This window comes from Eptatretus burgeri, chromosome 7, assembly GCF_056783735.1.
Source record: "Eptatretus burgeri isolate ZD-2024b chromosome 7, Ebu_testis_v1, whole genome shotgun sequence".
Lineage (NCBI taxonomy): Eukaryota > Metazoa > Chordata > Myxini > Myxiniformes > Myxinidae > Eptatretus > Eptatretus burgeri.
The window spans coordinates 40,374,929-40,398,345 of record NC_140967.1 but is presented as its reverse complement, the minus strand read 5'-3'; the positions used below and the strand labels follow the sequence as shown (position 1 = coordinate 40,398,345).

The 23,417-nt window shown below is 44.5% G+C and overlaps 1 protein-coding gene across 4 annotated transcripts in view; it reads left to right on the top strand.

Moving 5' to 3' along the window:
- Positions 1 to 23,417, top strand: part of APMAP (adipocyte plasma membrane associated protein) — a 73,295-nt gene that overhangs the window by 48,123 nt on the left and 1,755 nt on the right. For all 4 annotated transcript variants that reach the window (XM_085888108.1, XM_085888110.1, XM_085888107.1 and 1 more), the window contains 3 exons: positions 3,325 to 3,499; positions 8,679 to 8,813; positions 9,332 to 9,524. In XM_085888108.1, the coding sequence (XP_085744234.1) occupies positions 3,325 to 3,499; positions 8,679 to 8,813; positions 9,332 to 9,524 (503 nt within the window). The remainder of the gene's footprint in view (positions 1 to 3,324; positions 3,500 to 8,678; positions 8,814 to 9,331; positions 9,525 to 23,417) is intronic.

The window sequence follows — 23,417 nt, the reverse complement described above, 5'->3', positions numbered from 1 at the left end:
CAAAGGCAAGTTGTTTCAGGACAACTGCCTCACCACAAGCTTCAGTGAACCAAGGGCGGGAGGAATGGTGGGACAACTGGAGACCAGAGGGGATAAATCTGTGAAACGACACTGAGTAGCATTTGTGAAATGCAATACGGAGTCCAAATATTAACGACATACTTATATAAATACATTATTTAAAAAAAAATACATATATATATATATATATATATATATATATATATATGTGTGTATATATATATATATATATACATACATATATATATATATATATATATATATATATATATATATATATATATATATATGTAATGTATTTATATATAAAACCCATTTCAGTGTTTTCTAGGAGACGAAGAACCATTTAAATAACCGTTTGAATAAAAGTTTGATCCAGAGCTGAGAGGTGGTCATTCTGGTTGGTGGATATGTTATATATTTAAGGTAAGATGTGCATGATTTAATGTGTTATCATACAATGGAATGTGTGATAGGAGTTGTAATCATGTGATGATACATTAAATCCTCCAGCGAGTAGACTTTTACGAGTGTTGTTGCATTGATTGGTTGACTGACTGCATGGACGCAAATGAGGTTGTGGATCTGCTGATGTCAGTAATCTGCTGATGTGGATCCGTGACCAAGGTTGTGGATCCACTGTTTTGGAGATTCTGGGCTAAAAAGATTGAAACCTCAAGGATGAACTGCTGAAAACCAGCTGATGATCCGTGCGGTCAGGAAACCATTCAATTGCTTATTGGTTAAGGTTCTTACTTTAGGTAAGGGAACTGTTTTGAGGTTTACAATTTAAATGAAGTTGAATACCGTCAGACCCTGCAATTCACGGACTAGCTCTTTGCGGACCCCGTGTATTGCGGTCATAAAGTGTGACCTGCTTTGACTTTTGCACTTCGCGTAATCGCGGGTTTTTTTTTTGCCATTTCTTAAATCTTAATTTAATTTAATTTAATTATTTACACTTCAGGACTGGTCTCATATCCATCTGGGAAACTGGAAATCAGCCAACATCATAGCATTACATATTACATAAAAAGGTGCAAAAATGGATCCCCTTATCTACAGCCCAATTAGCTTTCTTCACTTCCAATCAGCATGGTCATGGAATCCTTCATCGCAGCTGACATAAAATCATTCATTTTCTCCAAAAGCCGCATCTCAGATCATCAATTCGGATTCAGACCTGATCACTCGACCTTGGACATGCTGCTTCTACTCTTGCAACCATGATGTCGGCCCTCATTATCAGACATGACATCAGGGCTGTCTCTCTCTGGACATATCTCAAACTGTTGATGCAGTCTAGCATCCTGCCTTGCTCTCCAAACTGTCTGCCTATGGAATCCAAGGCCATCTCCGCTCTTGGATTATCGACTTCCTCCACTCTCATACATGTGGCTCTCAACGGAACCCTTTAATCTCCTTTCTCTGTCATGGCTGGAGTACCCCAAGGCAGTGCCGCCATATTATTCCTAATCTTCATCAATGATCTCACTGACTCTGGAAAATCTCTTTATTTCTTTGCTGATAACTCCACTCTCTGCCATGATATCTCTCATCCTTCAGACATGACAAGCAGCAGTCTCTTCCCTCTCATCACACCTTGACATACCGACAAACTGGTCAAACATAATTTTGCTTTTGTATCCATATTGTCCACCCATTGAATTTTCCCTTGCCCCTCTTCATTACCTGCATCACTTGTTTATCTGTCTCCCTCTACTTTCTCCCTCCGCACTGCTGTTGGTGTTTCCGCCTTTCTCCTGCTGTTCCCTTTGTTATGTTGTGTCCTGATTTGTTCTGTGTAATCGCTTTTCCACGAGCTTAGACAAAGTAAAACAATAAAATAAAATAAAAACAATTTTAAAACTATGCTCCAATATTCGCGGATCCCGACAATCATGGCATTTTTCAAGAATGTATCCGCCGCGAATAGCGGGGTCTGACAATACAGGATGGTGTGAAATTAACATCATTTACAGCAATCCTTTAAATTTTATTATATTTTAGGAATAGCCAATATTATACAATTAAAGGTGTGTGTGCGTGTCCGGGCATCCGGGCTGCAACTCTTTTTTAACCATTTGAGCTTTTGTCATTAAATTTTCATCAAAGCTTTGTTATGAGAATACAGAGAAGACTAATTAATAATTTGTTCAAAATGTCAAAGGTCAGCCAGCATCGCATAAAATCATTTTACATCCAATTGACCTGAAATTTTAAGAATTTGCATATTGGGTCATTGAATTGGTTACCGATCAAAAGCTAGAAGGCAATTGTTTTTTTGGGATCAAAAGGTCAAGGTTGCATAAAATCGTCAATTTTCATCCGATTGATGTGAAATTTGAGCAAAATTTGCATATTGCATCATAGAATTGATTAACCACAAATCAGAACGATTGATTTTGCCGTTTTGACTTGTAAACGGTTTCCATAACATCCTGCTTGTTCGATTTGCGCGCAGCGAGAGATGCTCATCCGCCAGTTTATTCGCGCTTCCGCCACCGAAGGTGGAAGGAAATTATGTTTTCACCCCCTTTCTGTCTGTTTGTTTCTGTGCAGGATAGCTCAAAAAGTTGTGGACGAAATGATTAGATTTTGGTGAATATCCGGATCCGGATCTGGCAAGTCGAATTTTTAAAGTGATTCTTCACCATTGAGTGATGGGGCCAAAACTAAATGCAGCACGATATTTCAAAACGTGGTGGCAGATTCGGACAAAACTTGGTGGACAGGTTGCGTGTGCGTAACACGGAAGAATTGTTTCGATTTTGGTGAAGATCCCGATCCGGATCCGACTACTAGAATTATTTTAGTGATTCTTCACCATTGAGAGATCCGGATAAAAATGATATCTTGCACGACATCTCATAAAGCTGTGAACAGATTGTGATGAAATTTTGTGGAACATTTGGGGTTGTGACAAGGACGAATTGCTTCGATTTTGGTGAATATCTGAATCCGGATCCAGATGTGATCATTTTTTCAGTGATGCTTCACCATTGAGAGATTGGGCCAAAAACCATATATGGCATATTTTAAAAATGTAATGGGCCCGATATGTTCTCTTAATCAGGCATTGTGTGGTGGAGGTATGTGCTCTACTGAGTGTCCTTGTAGTTTTACTGTTGTTTTTGTCAAATTTAGTTTGAGTACAAAGCGGGTGCAGACGGGCTTTGCATTTTGAGATGCTTTCTAGTTTTTATTATTTTGGTGGTTTTTTGCTCGAGGAATTGTTTTTTTTTCTCGCCAGACTAACTATTTTTCCTTTCCATCTCTTCCATGTGGTGTGTCTGAGTGCAGGTGAGACGGCGGTGTTGGTACCAGCCACACTGATGGTGGAGGGTCAGAAATTTGGCTTTCTCAACGATTTGACGATACTTGACAATGGCAGCAAGATTTACTTCACAGATTCGAGCAGTCGCTGGCAACGCCAACATAACTGCTTCTTAGTGATGGAGGGCACGTGTGATGGCAGGTCATATTCTCATTGTTTCAATATTGATCAAGCAACTAGGAAACACAGTTTCAGTGTATACTTTGGGAGTGGGTCAAATTTGACTTGAACTTGTTTACAAGTATGCTTCTGTATAACTTTGGCAAGAAATAATCACCATAACTGTACAGCCAATTATCTGTAAATTTCAACAAGTTTGATGTTTTGTTGATCATTAATTTCATGATTATTGGGGCAGGCTTCCAGATGGGGTTGGGGGGGTTTTGGGGTCTTTCTGCCTTTTGAGTTCAGTTCTTGGTTCTGCAATGCTTGCTGAAGGGTACTGTTGGAGTCTGTTCCCACAGGCTTGCCACCAAAAAGCTGGAGGCCCAAATCTAATTTGGAACATAATCTTAGGTCTCCTTCAGTGCAATTTGCAACTGGAGCTGCAATGATGATGGGATTCCAGGAATCCCTTCCTATGCCACGAGTTTGCACCGTTGGTGCCATATGGAATGCTCCTTGTTTCCCAGCTATTCCTTTCCTGTCGTAATTGTCTGCAGACAACTATAGTAGGACCTGTTACCAACTATAGTATGTGAAAGTACTACTGTCATATACTATGGTTCTATTTGTAGCGTTTTTGCCTGGATTGTCTGTAAAGTTCCCTGAAGCCCTCTCTACTTTTCCATGGGCCAATCATCTGCGGCAACCACATCCTGATTAGAGTTTCCCATCTTCTTTCTTTGCATTTTACACTCAGACAGGCACTCTTAGTTTTTGGGTTCGACCTTACCCCTATGGTATTTTGTCGAGGGTGGCAAACATTTTTGCCATGGGTGGCAATAGTAACAATTGTGTTAAGATGTCGATGTTAGAGGTAGTTGTAGATTTGTAACGTGGGTTGGTGTAATTGTGTATTGTTGCACCCCACTATTCATGGGGGGATACATTCATGAAAAATGCCACGAATGGTGAATCTGCGAATGTCGGGGCATTGTTTCAATGTGAAAAAGGGGGTTAGGTTCCCGGCAGTTCGTGATTCATAAGGGAAAATCCAAGTTCCATGAAAAAACGTGAAAAAACCAGAATACGTGAAAAAAAACTGCGAATACGTGACGCACAGGGCCACGAATGTAAAAGCAGGTCGCATTTTATCAACCGTTAATGGCGGGGTCTAACAGTATTTTATTTGTTGTGGGATTGAGATGGAAAAATGTCAAAAGATGCAATCAGTAAAAATATTGTGGTGTTGTAATATATTAATAAAAAAAAAAAATATTAATAAAAAAAAATCCGTAAATGGATTGTGGTATCATTCCGACTTTGACATTCCTTCCCACCTTGTTCGGTTGTTTCTTTGGGGATTCCATCCCGACATGGTTTTTCATTTTTTTTTTAATTGTTTTTTCAAACTTGTTTCACTCTATTTTCCCGATCTGGATGCGAATAACGTCATCATCTAGTAAATTATTTTGAGAGGTGTTTACATGGGGAAACCGTGACCCCCTGACCTCCACCCTTCAACGATATGTCTTGTGCAAGTCCCTTCCCTATTTCCCTAAATATCCCCATCCCTTGTGTCTCCACTCAGAGATTCTGCTACCCTGTTGTCCTTCACTTTTGGAGTCCTCTTTATTTTGTATGCCAACATGGCAGAATTTTGTTTTTTACCCTCTCTCCTTTCGCAGCTCCTTCCCTTCTATTCTATCCCCATACTCCCAATCTTCCTCCCTTTCTTCCCTCAACTCCGCTCACCTCCTTTCCTTCTCCTACCATTCTACATTCTCTTATTTTCCTAAATTTACTCCTTAACTATACGTAGGCCTACACAATAAAGAGATACCTCCATTCCTATTCTTTTCCCTTCTGTTCTTTTACTCAATGTTCTCAATGTTCAACACCCTTCCCTTCTGGTGTATGTTTCCCGTCCATCCCCTCCCTTCCCTTAAATGGCAGCACTGCTGATACCGCACGTGAAAAAGCTGAATGCCTAAACTCGGTGTTTGCATCGAAATATTGTGTCCAAAACCCATTGCTTTCTGTACACACCTTACCGAGTCGCACTCAACTGTCCCTGGACTTTTTCTGTGAAAAAAACTTTCTTTTTCGGTTGATGAAAAGGACTGTGTCCTTTTCATCTGACAAAGTGGAGAGCTTGCTGTCAAACCTCAACTCAGATTCTGCAACCGGTCTAGACGGCATCAGCCCACATGTCCTAAAAACCTGCTCCTCTGCTCTTGCTCACCCTCTCTGTTCTATTCACCCTCTCATTTGCTCAAGGTCATCTGCCATCTGCTTGGAAATCTGCAAACATTACTGCCCTGCATAAAAAGGTGCAAAAACAGATCCCTGCAACTACAGACCAATCAGCCTTCTCCCAATCATCAGCAAGGTTATGGAATCCATCATCGCTTCAGACATTAAATCCTTCCTCTTCTCCAATGGCTTGATTTCTGATCATTAATTTAGTTTCAGACTAGGTCACTCTACCCTGGATATGCTGCTGCTGCACACCCAACAATGGATGGAGGTCCTCAATGCCGGACATGAAATGAGAGCCATATCCCGAGACATATCGCGTGCTTTTAACACGGTCTGGCACCTTGCCCTGCTCACCAAACTCTCTTCCCATGGTATCCAAGGCCAACTCCACTCATGACTCGCAGACTTCCTCTCCTATCACAGTCACCGTGTGGCCCTAAATGGATTTCTCTCATCCCCTCTTCTTGTCCAGGTTGGAGTTCCTCAAGACAGCGTTCTGGGCCCTGTTCTTTTTCTGGTTTTCATCAATGATCTCTCTGACTCTCTGGAAATTTGTCTTTATCTCTTTGCTAATGACTCCACCCTCTGCCGTACCATCTGTCATACCTCAGACTGGCAAGCAGCAGCTTCTTCACTCACTCCAGATCTGGGTAAAATCATAAACCAGTCCAACATGTGGAACATGTCTTCCATTCCAGACAAATCTCACACTCTCACTTTGTCTCTCCGAAAGGACCGTTTAGAACCCTCCCCCCCATGTACTTTCTCAACAATCCTCTTGAAGAAGTCCTTTCTTTCAAGCTTCTGGGTCTCACTATCTGCCATGATCTTTCCTGGGAAAGCCACATTTCAAACCTCGCCTCCAAAGCCAGTAGCCAACTGGGAATCCTCCCTCATGCAAAGTCCTTCCTCAGCTTACCTGAGCTCCTGACCACATACAAAGCTTTCGTCCACAGCCTGATGGAGTACTGCTCCCCCCCCCCCCGGGCTGGTGCTCCTGCCTCCCAACTTTCTCGGCTTCACGCTGTGGAAACCATGGCATTTCGGATTATTGGTATCTCCCGCAATGAGGGTAAGTCTTTGGGCCTCTCACTCTCTCACCCCAGGCAGGTCAGTCATCTTTCTGCCTTCTACCGTCTCCTCTCCGGTCACTCCCCCCCCACCCCCTGCTGTGTCTGAGATTTGTCCCCACCACATTTCCGCAGGGTGGTCAAGGTCCGCCAACAACCCCCTTCTGGTAAAACTACCCAAATCACGAATCACTGCTCACCTTCACTCTTTCATTCCTCTTTTTTTTCCTGCCTTTGGAATAAACTCCCTCACTCTGTTCAATACCATTCTTCCCTCCAGGCCTTTAGAACAACTGTTCACCACCACCTCTTATTGTCCCCCATCCAAATCCTCGATCTTTTCTACCCCTGTTAATCCACCCCAAACCCACCTCCCTCAAATTCCCTGCTTTCCTTCCTGAAATTCCCGTAATATCCATCTTGTATCCCACATGTTCCCCGCCCCATCCCTCTCTCTTCCACAGATCTCCTAATATCTCTGTTCCCCACTGTTTTGTCCTTCCCACCCCTCTTGTCTCATCCCCCCTTGCTGTACGTTGTATGTTGACTCTCATACGAGCCTCGACAAGGTATACAAAAAATTTGAAATTGGCCAACATCACACCATACAGAAAACGGTGCAAAAATGGATCTTATCTACAGCTCAATGACCTTACTGTTCTTCCAATCATCAGCAAGGTCATGGAATCTATCATTGCAGTTGAAATAAAATAATTCCTTTTCTCCAACAGCCTCACCTCAGACCTGGACACTCTACTTTGGACATGCTGGTTCTACTCTCCCAACAATGGTGAAGACCCTCAATATCAGACGTGAGATCAGGGCCGTCTCTCTGGACATTTCTTAAACTTTTGATACAGTCTGGCATCCTGCCTTGCTCTCCAAAGTGTGTGCCAATGAAATCCAAGGCCAACTCCACTCTTGGATTACTGACTTACTCCATTCTCATATGTGTGGCTCTCAACGGAACCCTTTCATCTCCTCTCCCTGTCAAGGTTGGAGTACCCCAAAGCAGTGTTCTCGGCCCCATATTATTCCTAATCTTCATCAATGATCTCACCGACTCTCTGGAAAATCCTCTATATCTTTACTGATGACTCCACTCTCTCACCTGACATCTATCATCCTTCTTCTTATTCTTCATGTGCAGCCTGTGGCTGCTGGTTGCATCATTGGTTGAGGGTGCAGCTATGCCGTTGATGCAATGCCTCTATTACCAGTACACTGATCCTCATTTCACTGACCTCAAAAGGATGACAGTGTGAGCCGACCCCACCTGGTGTTAATTCAGCAGCCAACGGGGCTCAAACTCAATTGGCCTAAGATCCCAAGCCAACCACCCCAACCGCAAAGCCAACACAAGGCTTTCTCATCCTCTGACAGATGGGCAGCAGCCTCTTCCCTCTCCTCAGACCTTCACAAAATCACAAACTGGTCAAACACAATTTTGCTTCTGTATCCATATTATTCACCCTTTGTGTTCTCCCTTTCCCCTCATCATTACCTGCATCCCTTCTTTGTCCATCTCCGTCTACTTTCTACCTCCGCCCTGCTGTCGGTGTTTCTCCTTTCTCCTGATGTTCCCTTTGTGATGTTGTGTCCTGATTTGTTCTGTTTAATCGCTTTTCCACGAGCTTAGACCATGTAAAAAAACAAATCCCCCCAAAAAACAATTCCCTTTCATTCAGGGACCCCAACATTCATGGCATTTTTCAGGAACTTATCCCCCGCGAATAGTGGGGTCCAACAGCACTCGTAGTTGATGTTCTGTTGCAGCATTCTTTTAGTGAAAATCAAAACGAGTCGTCAAGACAACCACCTTCCTCAATTGATAACGATGTGTATTTTTGCATTCGCGATGGTGAACGAGCCATTCTTTGTTGCAGGTTGCTCGAGTATGATGTAAATACCAAGATCACCCATGTGCTGTTGAGTGGATTGTGCTTTGCAAATGGAGTGGAACTGTCTCCAGCTGAGGACCACATCCTGGTGTGTGAAACAACAATGGCCCGGATCATTAGGTGAGAGAAGAGATGGTTAATTAAAAGTTAGCAGTCGTGATCATGTTCTCAAGAAATTCACAATATTGTCAAACATTGGTACATCTCATGAGTACCATACTTGATTTTGGTGTTGTCCCATGCACAGTCTCATCAGGCTTCCATTCTTTTGTGGAGATGTCAGAGGGCTTGACACCATGGAATGTGCTTTCGGCCAAAGGGAATATCAAGAAAACTGATATGTTTCAGTCATCTGAATGTAAAACAAATGCGATGTTGTCTTCCTGATAACACGGCTGACGTCAAAGCAAATTAATTAAATATTTTTGAATTCTCACTGCAAAATAGACTGATAAGTAACCTTTTTTGCCCCAAAGTCTTCGTTTCCCCTTTTATGCCAATATTAGCTAAGTGAATATACAAGCTAATAAATGACACTGTCATATGATGGTATTTTTGAAAAAACAAAAAAAACAATTAGGTCATTGTTGGCTGTATGAATTCGATTTTATGAATTTTGTAATTTTAATTATTTCAAGGTATTACATCAAAGGAAAGAAGAAGGGACAGCATGAGGTGTTTGCAGAGAACCTGCCAGGTTTGCCAGACAACATCAGTCCCAGCAGCTTTGGTGGTTACTGGGTCGGCTTGGCAACCGTGAGGTCTCGGGAAGCATTCTCTATAGTTGACTTATTGGCTCCTCATCCTTGGTTGAAAAAGCTGATGTTCAAGGTACATATACAGTATACCCATAGTGAACACAAAGCAATTCCATGATGTGCTATCTTGTCTGTGTGCTTATTGTGAACCAAATTGTTCATGGGCTTGTTTCATCTCATTGCTTTCCATCCCATGTATAGTAATGTGTACTTTTTTTTGCTTTTGCGCAGAATTGAGATTCACATAAGAGACTAGAGAGCATGGAGGGGATATAATTTTTATGATGATGCGGTGGAGAATAGTTGGAATCTTGACCCAGCTATAAATTGTCATCCTGGTGTTTCTCAGGAAGAGTGATGACCTCTGCCACCGAAGGTGGAGGAGGTTATGTTTTCACCCGTCTGTCTGTCTGACTGTCTGTCTGTGAGCAGAATATCTCAAAAAGTTATGGATGGATTTGGGCGAAACGTGGTGGACAGGTTGGGTGTGTGACAAGGACAAAGTGATTCGATTTTGGTGAAGATCCAGATCCGGATCCTACCTATCAGTGGGATACAAAACGTAAACCGTTTAGCCTGGTTGAGGTGTGTGCTCGACTGAGTGCCATTCTCGTTTATCAATGTGTTTTCCATTCCTTGGATGGACGTTAAAGGTTCCATGGTATCATTTGCGAAGAGTAGGTGAGCTATTACCAGCACCTTGGCCACATCCCAAGTTTCCACCCTGACTTGCTGGGTCGGAATGGCGACCCATCCAGAATTGTAGCCCGAGCCAAGAAACTGCTTCGGCAGAACCGACACTCAATATAGAGCATGGTGCATTAATCTGAAGGGTTTTGGTTAATCTAAAGCTGATTTAGATTTTAGTGTGTGACAAGAATGAATAGTCTGGAGGCAGATCCGGCCTATCAATGGGATACAAAATGTAAACTGTTCAGCCTGGTGGAGGTGTGCGCTCTTCCGAGTGCTATTCCAGTGAAGTGAATGCAATGATTCGAGACTGACAGGATAGCTTTTCTATCTGCTCGATGCCAGGCTATAAGCAGTTATCCTGGTGCTTCACATAACAAAGTGAGACGTTACTATCTGTGACTATCTGCGAGACATTAAATTTGGGTGAGGTCGCTACCATTTCCTATTCAATATTAAAGATCCCATGATATCATTTGCACAAGGTCGCCCATTCCTGTGCCATTGTGGTGGAAAGCTCGAAACCTTACTCATGTAACTCCAGTCGCAATACAGGTTGAATAATTTATTTAATACATGATCATGCAGACATACAATCAATGCAACGCGATTGCTTTCTGGCTTGATGGTCCCAAACAGAGTTTCTTTTATAGGGAACAGAAATTGACCAATCACATTCTGATAAGAGACAAACACAACGTTTTCAAGGACGTAGTTATGATGCAAATTCCTATGGTATGTCCTTGAGCACTTTCAAGCCTTATCAGATGTTTTGCATTGCTTCGCTGTCCTCCCCCTTCATGACGATTGTGTACTTAATTTCAACATAACAATGCCCTGTGTTCATGTGATTCCTAGAGACTTACTACACAATAAATTTGTTATTCATTATTCATTAATTACAGCGCGGCGACATCGCGCTGTTATATAATTGGCTATTCCGTCCTGTGTCTTCTGTCACACTTATGGCCTTGTTCGTCCCTTTAATATGAGGGCTATAAATATAAATTTGTCCAACGTCACAACTCTTCCCATCATGCATGCTGCTTCACCGTGTCTACATTTAAATTTTATAACTGCAAAATTGTTTCATCATTCTTAACCTCGACTTTTACTGCCCCCAGCCGCGCGATATCGAAGTATTCGCTTCTTGTTAGAATTAGCATTCCTGCACCTCACTGGTGCCAACCAAAGCAGCTTTATTGAATTTAAGTTGCCAACCAAGTGAAATAAAGAAAGATTTCATTGTTACACAGTTAACTTGCACACTATATCTATTCATAATAAAACGACCAGTAAGCAATGATCCATTATCAAGTATATTTTAAAGTATCAGAGCAGCAAGCATAAGAGAGGGGTACACATTTCATTTAACTAAGCACGGACTAATAATTATCAGATCCTTCACCAGGCCCAGATGTGCTTGGGCCAGCACGGGGATTATATGTTCGTTATTTTTTTATTGTCATATGGTTTGAAATGTTTGCTTTGAGTGGTACAGTGGTGGTGTTGAGCATTTACGAGTGCATTCAGGAAAGAACATTCTCAACATTGACAAAGGCAAACAATATATAAATCAATGATCCTGTTTTTAAAAGATATTGTTGCGGTTCTACAAAACCGCACGCCTCTAAGGCAATGGCACCCAACAAACAGTGATCCCCAGGCAGTTTATCTCGTTAGTCTTCATGCAGTCAGACCTTCCCTTCATGTCGAATGGGTTAACGGGACGAAGTGCGTTGTGTTGGTCTTATATCTAGGTCTAATTATATCTTTATCTTAAATTCAATCCTGATTTTCATTCCAACCCTTTCCTTTTATCCATGATACAAATCGAAGCAGGCACCGCACCCAGGTAGCCACCCTATGAGAAACTCTCCACCAACACTGTACAGAACGCGCATGGCGCGCCCTTTCCTTCGAATCTGCACGCCCATTTACAACGGCATCTCACCATGCTCCACCTCCACTCACCAGAAGCACCACCTCGACTACCAACATCTCCCGCACACAGGAAAAATCACCCCGTGCCTCCACGCACCTCCGTGCCGATGATATTTGCCACCAAACGAGCGTGCTGCATGAGCAAGCCACTCGGACCGCGTGGCATGGGGACAGGCCAAGCACGTTAACAGCACCAACCGCAGCTTGCCAGGAGTTTCCCGATCGGGCATGCGGGACCGACACTACCCTCGTCCAGTCACCAGAACATGGCCCGGGAGTTCGGTGCAGGGCTCCGAGCCGTGTTGCGCCGGATGTGCGAATGAGGCCGCTTCCGGCCCCAGGAGCCTGGCAGTGCGGGGCTGGGATCCAATGGAAGGGCACGATTCAGATTACGGCGCGTCGCTTCTGGTCGTCGCCCCACTCTTCGCCCGGGGTTTATAAAAGGCAGATCGCGAAACTGTCCACCCTTCTCTCTACTCTCTCTTGCCTGCCGGACTCGCACTGTCTCTGCCTATTTGCCGCGCACACTTCTTCACCTATCTGCTCCACCCTCTCTTCACTGCACCTCGTCGTCTGCCTTTTGCTGCATTTGCACTCAGGGTTGGTGTGCGACAGACGTTTTTATTAGGAGGTTGGTGGCAGGATTTGCACTCCGGCCACTGTAAAACCCTTCATTCCGCAAAACACAAAAACGCAAAAAAATCTGAAAACCCACTCCGTGGGAGCAAAACCCACTCCGTGACGTACCTCCTGCGCAGCTTCCCTTCGCAGGGAAGCTCACCGGATGACGTGATTGGGGCAAAGCCTTGGGGACCCCCAATCTGTGTTGATAGGAGGGAAACCACGGGGTAACATCCCTGGGTCAGATTGCGGGAGAGTGTGTCGGAGTGGTGATAAGGTGTTGTCCACCAGATAGCGGTCTCCTTGGGTTAACCTGAGGCGGTCCCTTCTGGTGTGTGCCATGGAATGTCCTATCCCTAAGAGAGGATGATCACCTGTCTCTGTTATCTGAGCTCAAGCGTTTGGACATCGGGATTGCAGCTCTCTCTGAGGTTCGGAGACCGGATTGCGGCGAGATAATGGTGGATGGTTACACCTCCTACTGGTCTGGTCGCTCTGATGGTTACCATACTCAAGGAGTTGCTGTAGCTGTGTCCAATAAGCTGACCCCAATTATAATTGAGGTAACACCGGTCAACGAGCGTATTATGAGATTAAGGATTCGTCACTCCTTCGGTGTCATTTCCCTGGTCTCTGTTTATGCTCCAACTGAGGCGAGTGATCTCACCGTGAAGGATGCATTCTACGCCACGCTCGAGTCTGTGAGGATCAGTGCCCCAGACGAGATACACTTCTAGTCTTGGGGGATTTCAATGCATCGACTGGAACTGATAGGGATGGTTATGAGGTGTGTGTTGGTCCCCATGGTTTCAGCACCCACAAGCTCATCGCTGGACTTGGTATTCCAACGCTGGCAGTGTGGCAAAGGAGATTGACCATGTCCTCATTGACGGTCGTTGGAGGATGATCCAGAGCTGCAGGGTCCACCGGAGTGCTCAGTTCCTCAATACTGACCACAGGCTTATTGTAGCAACTCTAAAGCTGCACCTTAAATCCTGGAGAATGGTACCATCCCAACCAAGGCTGGATGTTGGCAAGCTCAGGGATGAGAGAGTAGCTGAGGAGTTTGCGAACAGGCTGAGTGGACACTTGGGGGGTCTGGGTGCTTTGGGGGGTCCTGAAGAGTTGTGGAGTGCCTTCAAGACCACCGTCCTTGATGTTGCGGGTGGATGTCTTGGAACTCACCGCAGGGCAAAGAAGAATTTTGTCTCTCAAGGGACACTGGAAACCATTGACTAGAGTCGCAGGGCCAGGATGAATGGCAGAGCTGACCTGTTTAGGGAGCTGAGGCGTAAAACTGTACGTGCACTGAGGGTGGACAAGGAGGCCGATGTGCGAGGAATCTGTGAGGGGGTAGAGCATCACCTATGGACAGGTGATTCTCGTCCCGCTTACAGGGGAATTCACGCATTGTGTTCATCCAAGCCCATCCCTCGGAGTACTGCAGTTAGAGCAGAGAGTGGTGGGCTCTTGACAGAGGAGTCTGAAGTGAAGGCCCGCTGGGCTGGTTACTTTGAGCAGCTGTACCAGGCTGATCCCCCAGCTGTCGAGTTGGACGTCAAGGGTGTTACAATCCCTGTTGCTGACCCTCCAATCAACTGTGGTCCACCTTCGCTTGTGGAAACACGGGCTGCGGTGAACCGGTTGAAACGGGGCAAAGCTCAAGGGATCTGTGGCATCCATGCTGAACTTCTCAAGGCTGGTGGAAATGCTGCACTCGTGTCGTTGCATGCAGTTTTGTGCTCTGCCTGGAACACAGACATCATCCCAACTGATTGGAAGAGGGGCCTTGTTGTCCCTCTCTGGAAAGGGAAGGGTGATCGCCAAGACTGCAACAACTACCGAGGGGTGACGCTCTCAGTGCCGGGCAAGGTCTTTGCTCGGATAATTCTTTATAGGGTTTGCCACCATCTGCTTGAGCACCAGCGTCCAGAGCAGTCAGGTTTTACACCAAAGAGGTCAACGATTGACCGTATCCTTGCTCTCCGTGTCCTCACCGAACGCAGACAAGAGTTTTGGCAGGGGCTTCTTGCAGCCTATGTTGATCTCTGTAAAGCGTTCGATTCAGTGAATCGGGATCTCCTCTGGAGGATTCTTGGTCTTCGTGGGGTGCCACCAAAACTGATCGATCTGATGTCTGAACTCTACTCTGGTACTGAGAGTGCTGTGAAGTGTGGTGGTACCATCTCTGACTTATTTCCAGTTGTGACTGGAGTTCGTCAGGGGTGTGTACTGGCCCCCACACTTTTCAGCACTTGTATGGACTGGATTTTAGGGAGGATGTCGGAGAGATCAATCTGCGGTGCATCGTTTGCGAATGTCAAGATCTCGGACCTTGATTTTGCAGATAATGCAGTCATCTTTGCGGAGACTTTAGATACCCTTTTGGGGGCCCTGGAGGTGCTGAATGAGGAGTCGGAGCCGCTGGGATTACTGGTTTCTTGGGTCAAAACTAAGATCCAGGCTTTCGGTGACATCTTGGATGCTGCTGTCCTGTCTGTGTCTGTTTGTGGTGAGGATGTTGAGGTCGTGGAGAGATTCACTTACCTTGGCAGTGATATTCATGTCTCTGCTGGTTGTGAGTCAGAGGTCAATAGACGTCTGGGTCGGGCCTGGGGAGTCATGGATTCATTGGATCATGGGGTGTGGCGCTGCCGGTACCTGTGCGGGAGGACGAAAGTCCGAGTCTTCAGGTCCTTGGTACTTCCAGTCTCGCTCTATGGATGCGAGACTTGGACTCTGACCAAGGATCTGAGATGGAGACTTAATTCCTTTGGTACTAGGTCTCTTCGGACAATCCTTGGCTATCGCTGGTCGGATTTTGTGTCCAACGAGCAGTTGCTGAGAGAGACTAGGATGAGATTTGTTACCTGCATATTCCGTGAGCATCAGTTGCGGCTGTATGGACATGTGGCTCGTTTTTCTGACGCTGATCCTGCTCACCAGATTCTCTCAGCGAGGGAGTCTCATGAGTGGAGGAGGCCAGTGGGCCGACCACGTGCCTCGTGGTTGCAGCAGGTTGACCATCATCTCAATTAGATGGGGATGGGCCTGGCATCTGCCTGGGGGATGGCCAGACGGAGGCCCCTGGAGTACCGGCGGAAAGTGGACGCAGTGACGTGCTGTTCTGGCACATGCTCCCATACCTGACCTGACCTGACGTTCTTCTGGACCAGTGCAGAGTACACATTTCCACGAGCCCCGGCAAAGTGATCAAGCAAGAGATAATGCGCTGACTCTTAAGGTGGGAATGCTCAAGTGGAGCATCCCCCAAAGCATACTGGGTTGTGTGGTCGGCCGACCGTGCCAGGTATTGAGAGGCTGATAGTTCTCATCTGCTTTCCTTCTTCCTGGCTAACTAATCTTCGTGTGTGTGTGTGTGTGTGTGTGTGTGTGTGTGTGTGTGTGTGTGTGTGTGTGTGTGTGTGTGTGTGTGAGTGTGAGTGATGATGCCTGTCGTAGCCCAAGTTAAGATCGAAGAAGATATTACGGGATAAGTCTGCTCTGTGTCTGCTTTTGAAGATTGCTTACCTTTTATTGCACCCCACGAATTCCTTGCTATCCTCTGCTGTACATAATAATAAATCCATTTACTGTGCCACATGCCATTCCTCGCTAATTGTAAATACATGCTTTGTATAGAAATGTTCCCAGCTCGTTTTCATCTTTTCCTTCATTGATCCAGCATGGTCCGTATCGTAGCCTAGCCGGGACGTTATCCCCCAACGATCTGTTTTCCTAGCCGGTCCGTCCTTGGCAGTTAGGCTCGGCAGTTGATCCGATTTGAACAAGGCGTACCGAGGGCGTGTCCCCTGATAATTAGATCATGTGACCATTTTAGGTAACCGGTTTCTATGAGATGGAGGACCCTCAGTCACGTGGTTGAGTTATTTGCGTTCACAGTCGATTAGCGACCCTCCGCGTCACGGAGTTATCCGTGTGCGACAGCCTGCGATTCCGCAGAGTCTGATGGGAACCCGAGGTAGCTTCCCCCCCCCCCTCTCGTGGTCTTCTCGCCCCGACCCCAGGTCCGCAACAATACGTTACAGTTATGTGGATTTAACAAGATCACAGTGTATTTGAACAGAGATTCTATTCCACTCACTCATGGCCTGTCAGGCAAAGATTGCAACAAATAAACTCCCAAATTCCAGGCAGTCCACTCTGCAAACATAATGAGTTCTGACTTTCTCATTGTGAGAGACCTAATGAGCATGTTTTATGCTGTCGACATTTTAAATCTTTATCTCAACTCTGTCAGCACCTTTATTCATGATGTTTTCTGGCTTTATTCATATGTTCCTCATATGGTGACAGTGACTTTAGCCAATGCTTTACAACAGATTTCATACCTCCATATTGTTTAAAAGTATTTGAAAGCAAATAAAGAGAAATGAGTACATAATTTGTGGACAAAGAGCACGAGTACATAATTTGTGGACAAAAAAGACAAAGAGCACTTATCTCAAAATGAAAAAAAAATTGTTTCAGCATCATCGATATAGACACACCAATGCTTTGTAATAGTCGTGTGATCCACAGAGCTTTCTATCACCATACTGTATATGTCCAAAAATTGTTGGCGTAGCATATTAATCAGATGTCACAAGATGGAATGAATTATTTTACTTCCAAACCAACACCGTGGCCACATTTAAAATTCCCACAATTAATTGTCCAGTCATTCCATGGTTTGACCTGGAAAACAATTGCAAAATAATTGTGGTTTCTTGTAACTAGCTCCTCAAACCCTCCCGAATAACATATCAAAAATGTAGATTAATATAGCTTCGGCAAAATTGCTAATTTACGTAAATTCAACTGGCCGCCCAGTGCTATATTTTCCACAAATATGGCTGTTTAAAATGTTTCAGTTAGAATTCTTCAAAATGTACCAACAAGGAAAATAAAACTCATATATTTTCATATTGAATGCTTTTATTAAGATCTTGGACATCTAAATATCCAGGATTGCTGCCATTTCTTGAAATGGGATTTGATTATCCCAAAAATGTCCATTTGCAAAACAAAATTAGATGTAGGTGTCCGATTTCAATAATCTCAGTCTATATTTAAATGGTTTTGACGATGCTCATGTCACCGCTTGAAATTGCACACCAACACTATGTCTCTATTCACCTCTTCATTTCAAAATGAATGTTTTAGTTTGAGTGGGAATACAACACAAGAAAAGGGGCAGCAACATTTTGTAAATATAATTGAAAACGATAATCAAGTAAGCGTTATTAACTCTGATTTATAACAATAAACCTCTTTGGCAGGTACTACATTCTAATTACAATGCCACATATGCCAACATTAATGGTTATGTTTACTGCTTAAGCTAATCAATGTCAAGCATCCTTTAATTTAATACAGGATTACATATAATAGGCTGTTATCATGGATCTCGTTGAGATAACTCAATGTCTTCTAATAAGTGTTCATAACATCGGTTGAGTTTTGCCACTGGTGTGTAATGTCATTTTGTGGATTTACACTGCTTATACTACTAATTGGCACAACGGCGTGTTTCCAGTAACACAGTGTCACTCATAATTTATGAAAGGTTTAACTTTGAAAACCCACAACAAATTTAGATTTATGCATTCCATGAACAACAGTACTTTAGGAATTATATTCCATCATAAATTATGAATCAATCAATACAAAAATGAACCTATTTACTACTCCAACAATGCATCGGCCCAACACAACCTGTCTCACCGGAAGTGAGGACAGAAGTGCGTGCCTTACATTCCCAGTGGCTAATAAATTTAATTTGACTTTGCATGTTTTATCGACTCTTTAGCATAAATCACGATAACTCACATAATGACAATTCGATACATGTGGCATTAAAATATGGCAAAACAACAATCAATCACGACATAAATTCTACTTCAGACGTCTCCAGTTGAAGTGGACATTTCTTCTTCGGACATCTCAGACCTAAATACAGTGGTCAAAGATAAAATAAATACCAGTAGAAGGGGAACAACTCTGTATGACCAAATATTTATCTTACACTAACATAGGTTTGTTGTTCTAATTTCCTTACTCATGCTTTTCTTAGAAAGCAAGGATGAATTTGTGTAGCTGATACTCTCTGCATTTATTTTTTTGAAATTTCTTTTGCCACTCATAAAGTGTTGAAAAAAGCCCAAGAGTGTTGATTTTCGATTTCGCCAGTGACATCACATTGTGAACCCACCTTGATCCGAATGGTGGCTTGCATAGTGAAACAGTGCATTTCAAACTCAGATTCTGAAACTGAATCCACCGTCATCAGCAACTCTGAAGGTTCTCAGAGTGTTGAAACTGATCAGTGGGATTTTGAAGAAACTATTGGAGAAAAAAATAGTGATGGAAATGCTTTCAGGGGAATTTTGGAGCCTTATCGTTTCGAGCCTTGTGCGAGCGATTCAGACGAGCAAAGTGGAAGTGAAGGTGGAGGTGTTAAAAAGATCAAAACAGTGTCACATGTTCACTTCAGCTCGGTAGGTTTTGCTTTTCCGTTCAATTTATGGTTTATAAGGGAGGGATTTTGTGTTAAATTATCAATCATTTTATATATTACTTGAGCAGAAATGCCCACACTACCAGGCACATTCCGACATCGCGGACAAAATGGGCGATGAATGCTTTTTCCCACTATCACAGGCTGACCAGGTGTCTTGTATGTTACCGGATCATCCCGTTTCATACTTTCCCTGGATGCCATTTGTGGCCGTGTCCGTGCCCTGTCCCACCGTCATGTCCGTGAGATGTCGATGTCCTACTCTAGTTAAGGTGGGGGGGGGTGCTATGGAGGAGGGGTGTGTGGTGGTGGTGGTGCATATTGTAGGGGTGATGGTTGATGGGGGATTGTGGAGAGATGGTTGAGGGGTGGGGTGTGGGATAGTGGTGGGTATTGTGGGGATGATAGTTGATGGGGGATTGTGGAGGGATGGTTGGGGGGTGGGATAGTGGTGGGTATTGTGGAGGGATGGTTGAGGGGGAGTGTGTGGGGTATTGTGGGGGTGATAGTTGATGGGGGATTGTGGAGGGATGGTTGAGGGGTGGGGTGTGGGATAGTGGTGGGTATTGTGGGGATGATAGTTGATGTGGGATTGTGGAGGGATGGTTGAAGGGGGGTGGGATAGTGGTGGGTATTGTGGAGAGATGGTTGAGGGGAGTGTGTGGGGTATTGTGGGGGTGATAGTTGATGGGGGATTGTGGAAGGATGGTTGAGGGATTTGGGGGGAGGTGTGGGATAGTGGTGGGTATTGTGGGAGTGATGGGGAATGGTTGAGGGAGGGACCATGAAAGTTTTAGTGTCCTCGGTCAAATCCTCTCTGAGGAGTAGAGGATACATATACTGTACTTTCACTCCACTTTAAATAGATGGTGATTCATTACCCTCGCTGAAGGAGAGTGTATTACATTTGGGTCCGTTTGTTGGATTCACTATATATGAGATATCGCTTATTGGCGGGTTTTCCGGCTGTCTGTCTGTGTGTGTATGTGTGTCTGCAACGCGAGGCTCCACAGCACGAACCAGCGAACCGATTTCGATGATACTTTGCCAACAGGTGGAATATATACTGGGAAGGTGCGCGTTTGAATTTCGTTGCTTAGCAACCACCTGTTGCTGTGCAGCAGCCGAAAAACCGCATACAGTATTTTCAAAACTTGTCCTTCAGTTTTGATTGTAGAGAAACGAGACTTCGGAATTAAACACTTCGAGATATTTAGAAAATTTTACTCGAGCCGATTTTTGATTGAGGTTTTATTTTTCAAATGGTAGTCCTTCAAAAATCGGGTGTCTATTTACCGTCATTTAAGGTGTGTATACACTATACAGTGTTTGTAAGGAACTACACCATCGTTCCACCTTCGATCTCGATCCAAACGTTATTGACCAAAGTGAAAAGGATCTAAAATAAATGGAATCACCGGCATTTCTGTCTTTGTGGATTTCTAATAATATGTTTATTTTTTTACCGAAAATGATTCCCTACCCACACACCACCTCCAATTATTTATTTATTTACCGAAAACGATTCCACGACCCACACACCACCGCCAATTATTTATTTATTTACCGAAAACGATTCCACGACCCACACACCACCGTCAAGTATTTATTTATTTACTGAAAACGATTCCACGACCCACACACCACCTCCAATTATTTATTTATTTACCGAAAACGATTCCACGACCCACACTCCACCTTTAATTATTTATTTATTTACAGAAAACAATTCCACGATCCACACACCACCCTCAATTATTTATTTATTTACCGAAAACGATTCCACGACCCACACACCACCTTCAATTATTTATTTATTTACTGAAAACGATTCCACGACCCACACACCACCTTCAATTATTTATTTATTTACCGAAAACAATTCCACGACCCACACGCCACCTCCAATTATTTATTTATTTACCGAAAACAATTCCACGATCCACACTCCGCCTCCAATTATTTATTTATTTACCGAAAACGATTCCACGACCCACACACCACCTCCAATTATTTATTATTTAAAGTGGGAGTGGCGTAGGAAAGTGAGCGTGGCTTATGAAAAATATTGTGGCTCAGGAGGTGTGGTCAAACAAGAGCATTGAGAGAAGTTTATCGGGTTTTCCGTGTGTGTGTGTGTGTGTGTGTGTGTGTGTGTGTGTGTGTGTGTGTGTGTGTGTGTGTGTGTGTGTGTGTGTGTGTGTGTGTGTCTGCAATGTGAGGCTCCACAGCACAAACCAGCAAAGCGATTATTTTTCAAATGGTAGTCCTTCAAAAATAGGGTGTCTATTTACCTGTCATTTTTTATGAGTGCCAGTTGGCAAAATATGCAATCGGAAAAATCTTGCCAGGCAGAGGAGCAATTGTATGTGAACCAATACGTCTTGGCAATGAATTTTCGTCAGTGGATCGGTCAGAATGAAAAGCATCGTATCCAGCGCTTCGATCCTAGCGAATCCCTCGTCGCCTACCGGCTTGTCTGTTTGTTTGTTTGTCCACACAGAACTTCAGTGTTTTTCTCCGCAACCGCTTGTTGGATTGAGATGATATTTTCATCATAGGTGCGACTACTCATGTAGAATGTTTTAATGATAATTATGACATCATAGGTCATGTGGTGTGGTTTCTTAGCCTGGTGTTGGCGTAGTGGTTAGGGTAGCGGCTTGGGATCCAAAAGGTCCTGAGTTCAAACCCCGTTGGCTGCTTGAATTAATACACACCAGGAGGTTGACTCAGCCTGTCATCCTTCCGAGGTCGGCGAAGTGAGTACCAGTGTACTGGGCCCGGTGTATGCCTGGTTAAAATAGGTGTACCATATCCCTGTGTCGTAATAGGCGACCAGGGTTGCGTCAGGAAGGGCATCCGGCATAAAACCTGTGCCAAATCACTATGCGGATCATACGGATGATCCGCTGTGGCGACCCCTAACGGGAGCAGCCGAAAGAAGAAGAAGGTCATGTGGTGTGGCAGCCATGTTGGGAAAACAGAAAAAATTTGGAGCTCTGTCTCTGCAACCGCACCAAGGAAAAAACATGAAACTTGGCACACGGCAGGTACTTCTCATGGGGAATGAGTGTGATTTTTTTTTCTTAAACGAAGTCACTTTGTGCCTTCATCATGACGTCATAATTGCATATGTAGAATGCTACATGTGATCAGTATGAAAATTTTTGAGGGTCATCTTGGAATAAAATGGTCCACAGAAAAAAAATTGATGACTTAATTGGTCACATGATTCGGCAGCCGTATTGGGTTTTTTTAATAGCACTTTTACAACTCACTACTTATCTGACTGGCGCCATGAACACACGCACGCACACACCCAAAATGATTGGACCAAATGGTCTTTATTGAGGCCTATCTCGGACCTGTCCGCCTCGTGTGGTCTTCAAGGCCCAGCTCCTCGGGGCAGAACTGGACCCCCAGCACAATCCAGGCGAACGAAGTCGGCAGGACGAAGGCTGGCTGGAGAAGACCCACCGTGGCACCGACCACTCCGTGCACAGACACCCTCGCACTGAACCACCTTTCGCGCAGATGTCCACTTCCCTGCCAGAACTCTCAGAACCCGTGCACGCACTTCTCGCCAGAACCAGAATGACCGCGCGCAGCACTTCTTGCCAGAACCAGAACGACCGCGCGCAGCACTTCTTGCCAGAACCAGAACGACCGCGTGCACTTTTTGCCAGAACTAGAACGACGACAAATGCGCAGACTGCGCCTATAATTATACCCCCCCTCTTCAGAGGGGGGGGGTGCCTGCTCGTGACCCTCCCTCTCTCACTGGCTGGTTTTGGCGTGCAAAATCGCTCTTCGTCTCTCTCACTGGCCAAAACGGGCGGCAAGCTCCTTGATTGGCCCGAGGGCGTGGTGACGTCACGCAGAGCCCTTTCCTCCTGTCGCGGGATCTGATTGGCCGGGTGACGGTCACCCCACTCATTGCAAGCTGATTGGTCAAGGGCCGCCGCGCAGCTCCTCCTTGAACTCCACCCACCATGACGTCGGCCAGATCGAGGCGAAAGAAGCAAAGTGAAGATGAGGGTGATGCGGTGTGGTCGGCGTTGATGTTGGTGTGAAAAATAAATGAAAAGAAAACCTGACTATCAAAATAACTCCACAGCGCAGAACATTTAATTACCATTAGACCAGGGACGGGACCCTAACTGGCAACATGTACTTACCGATATAACT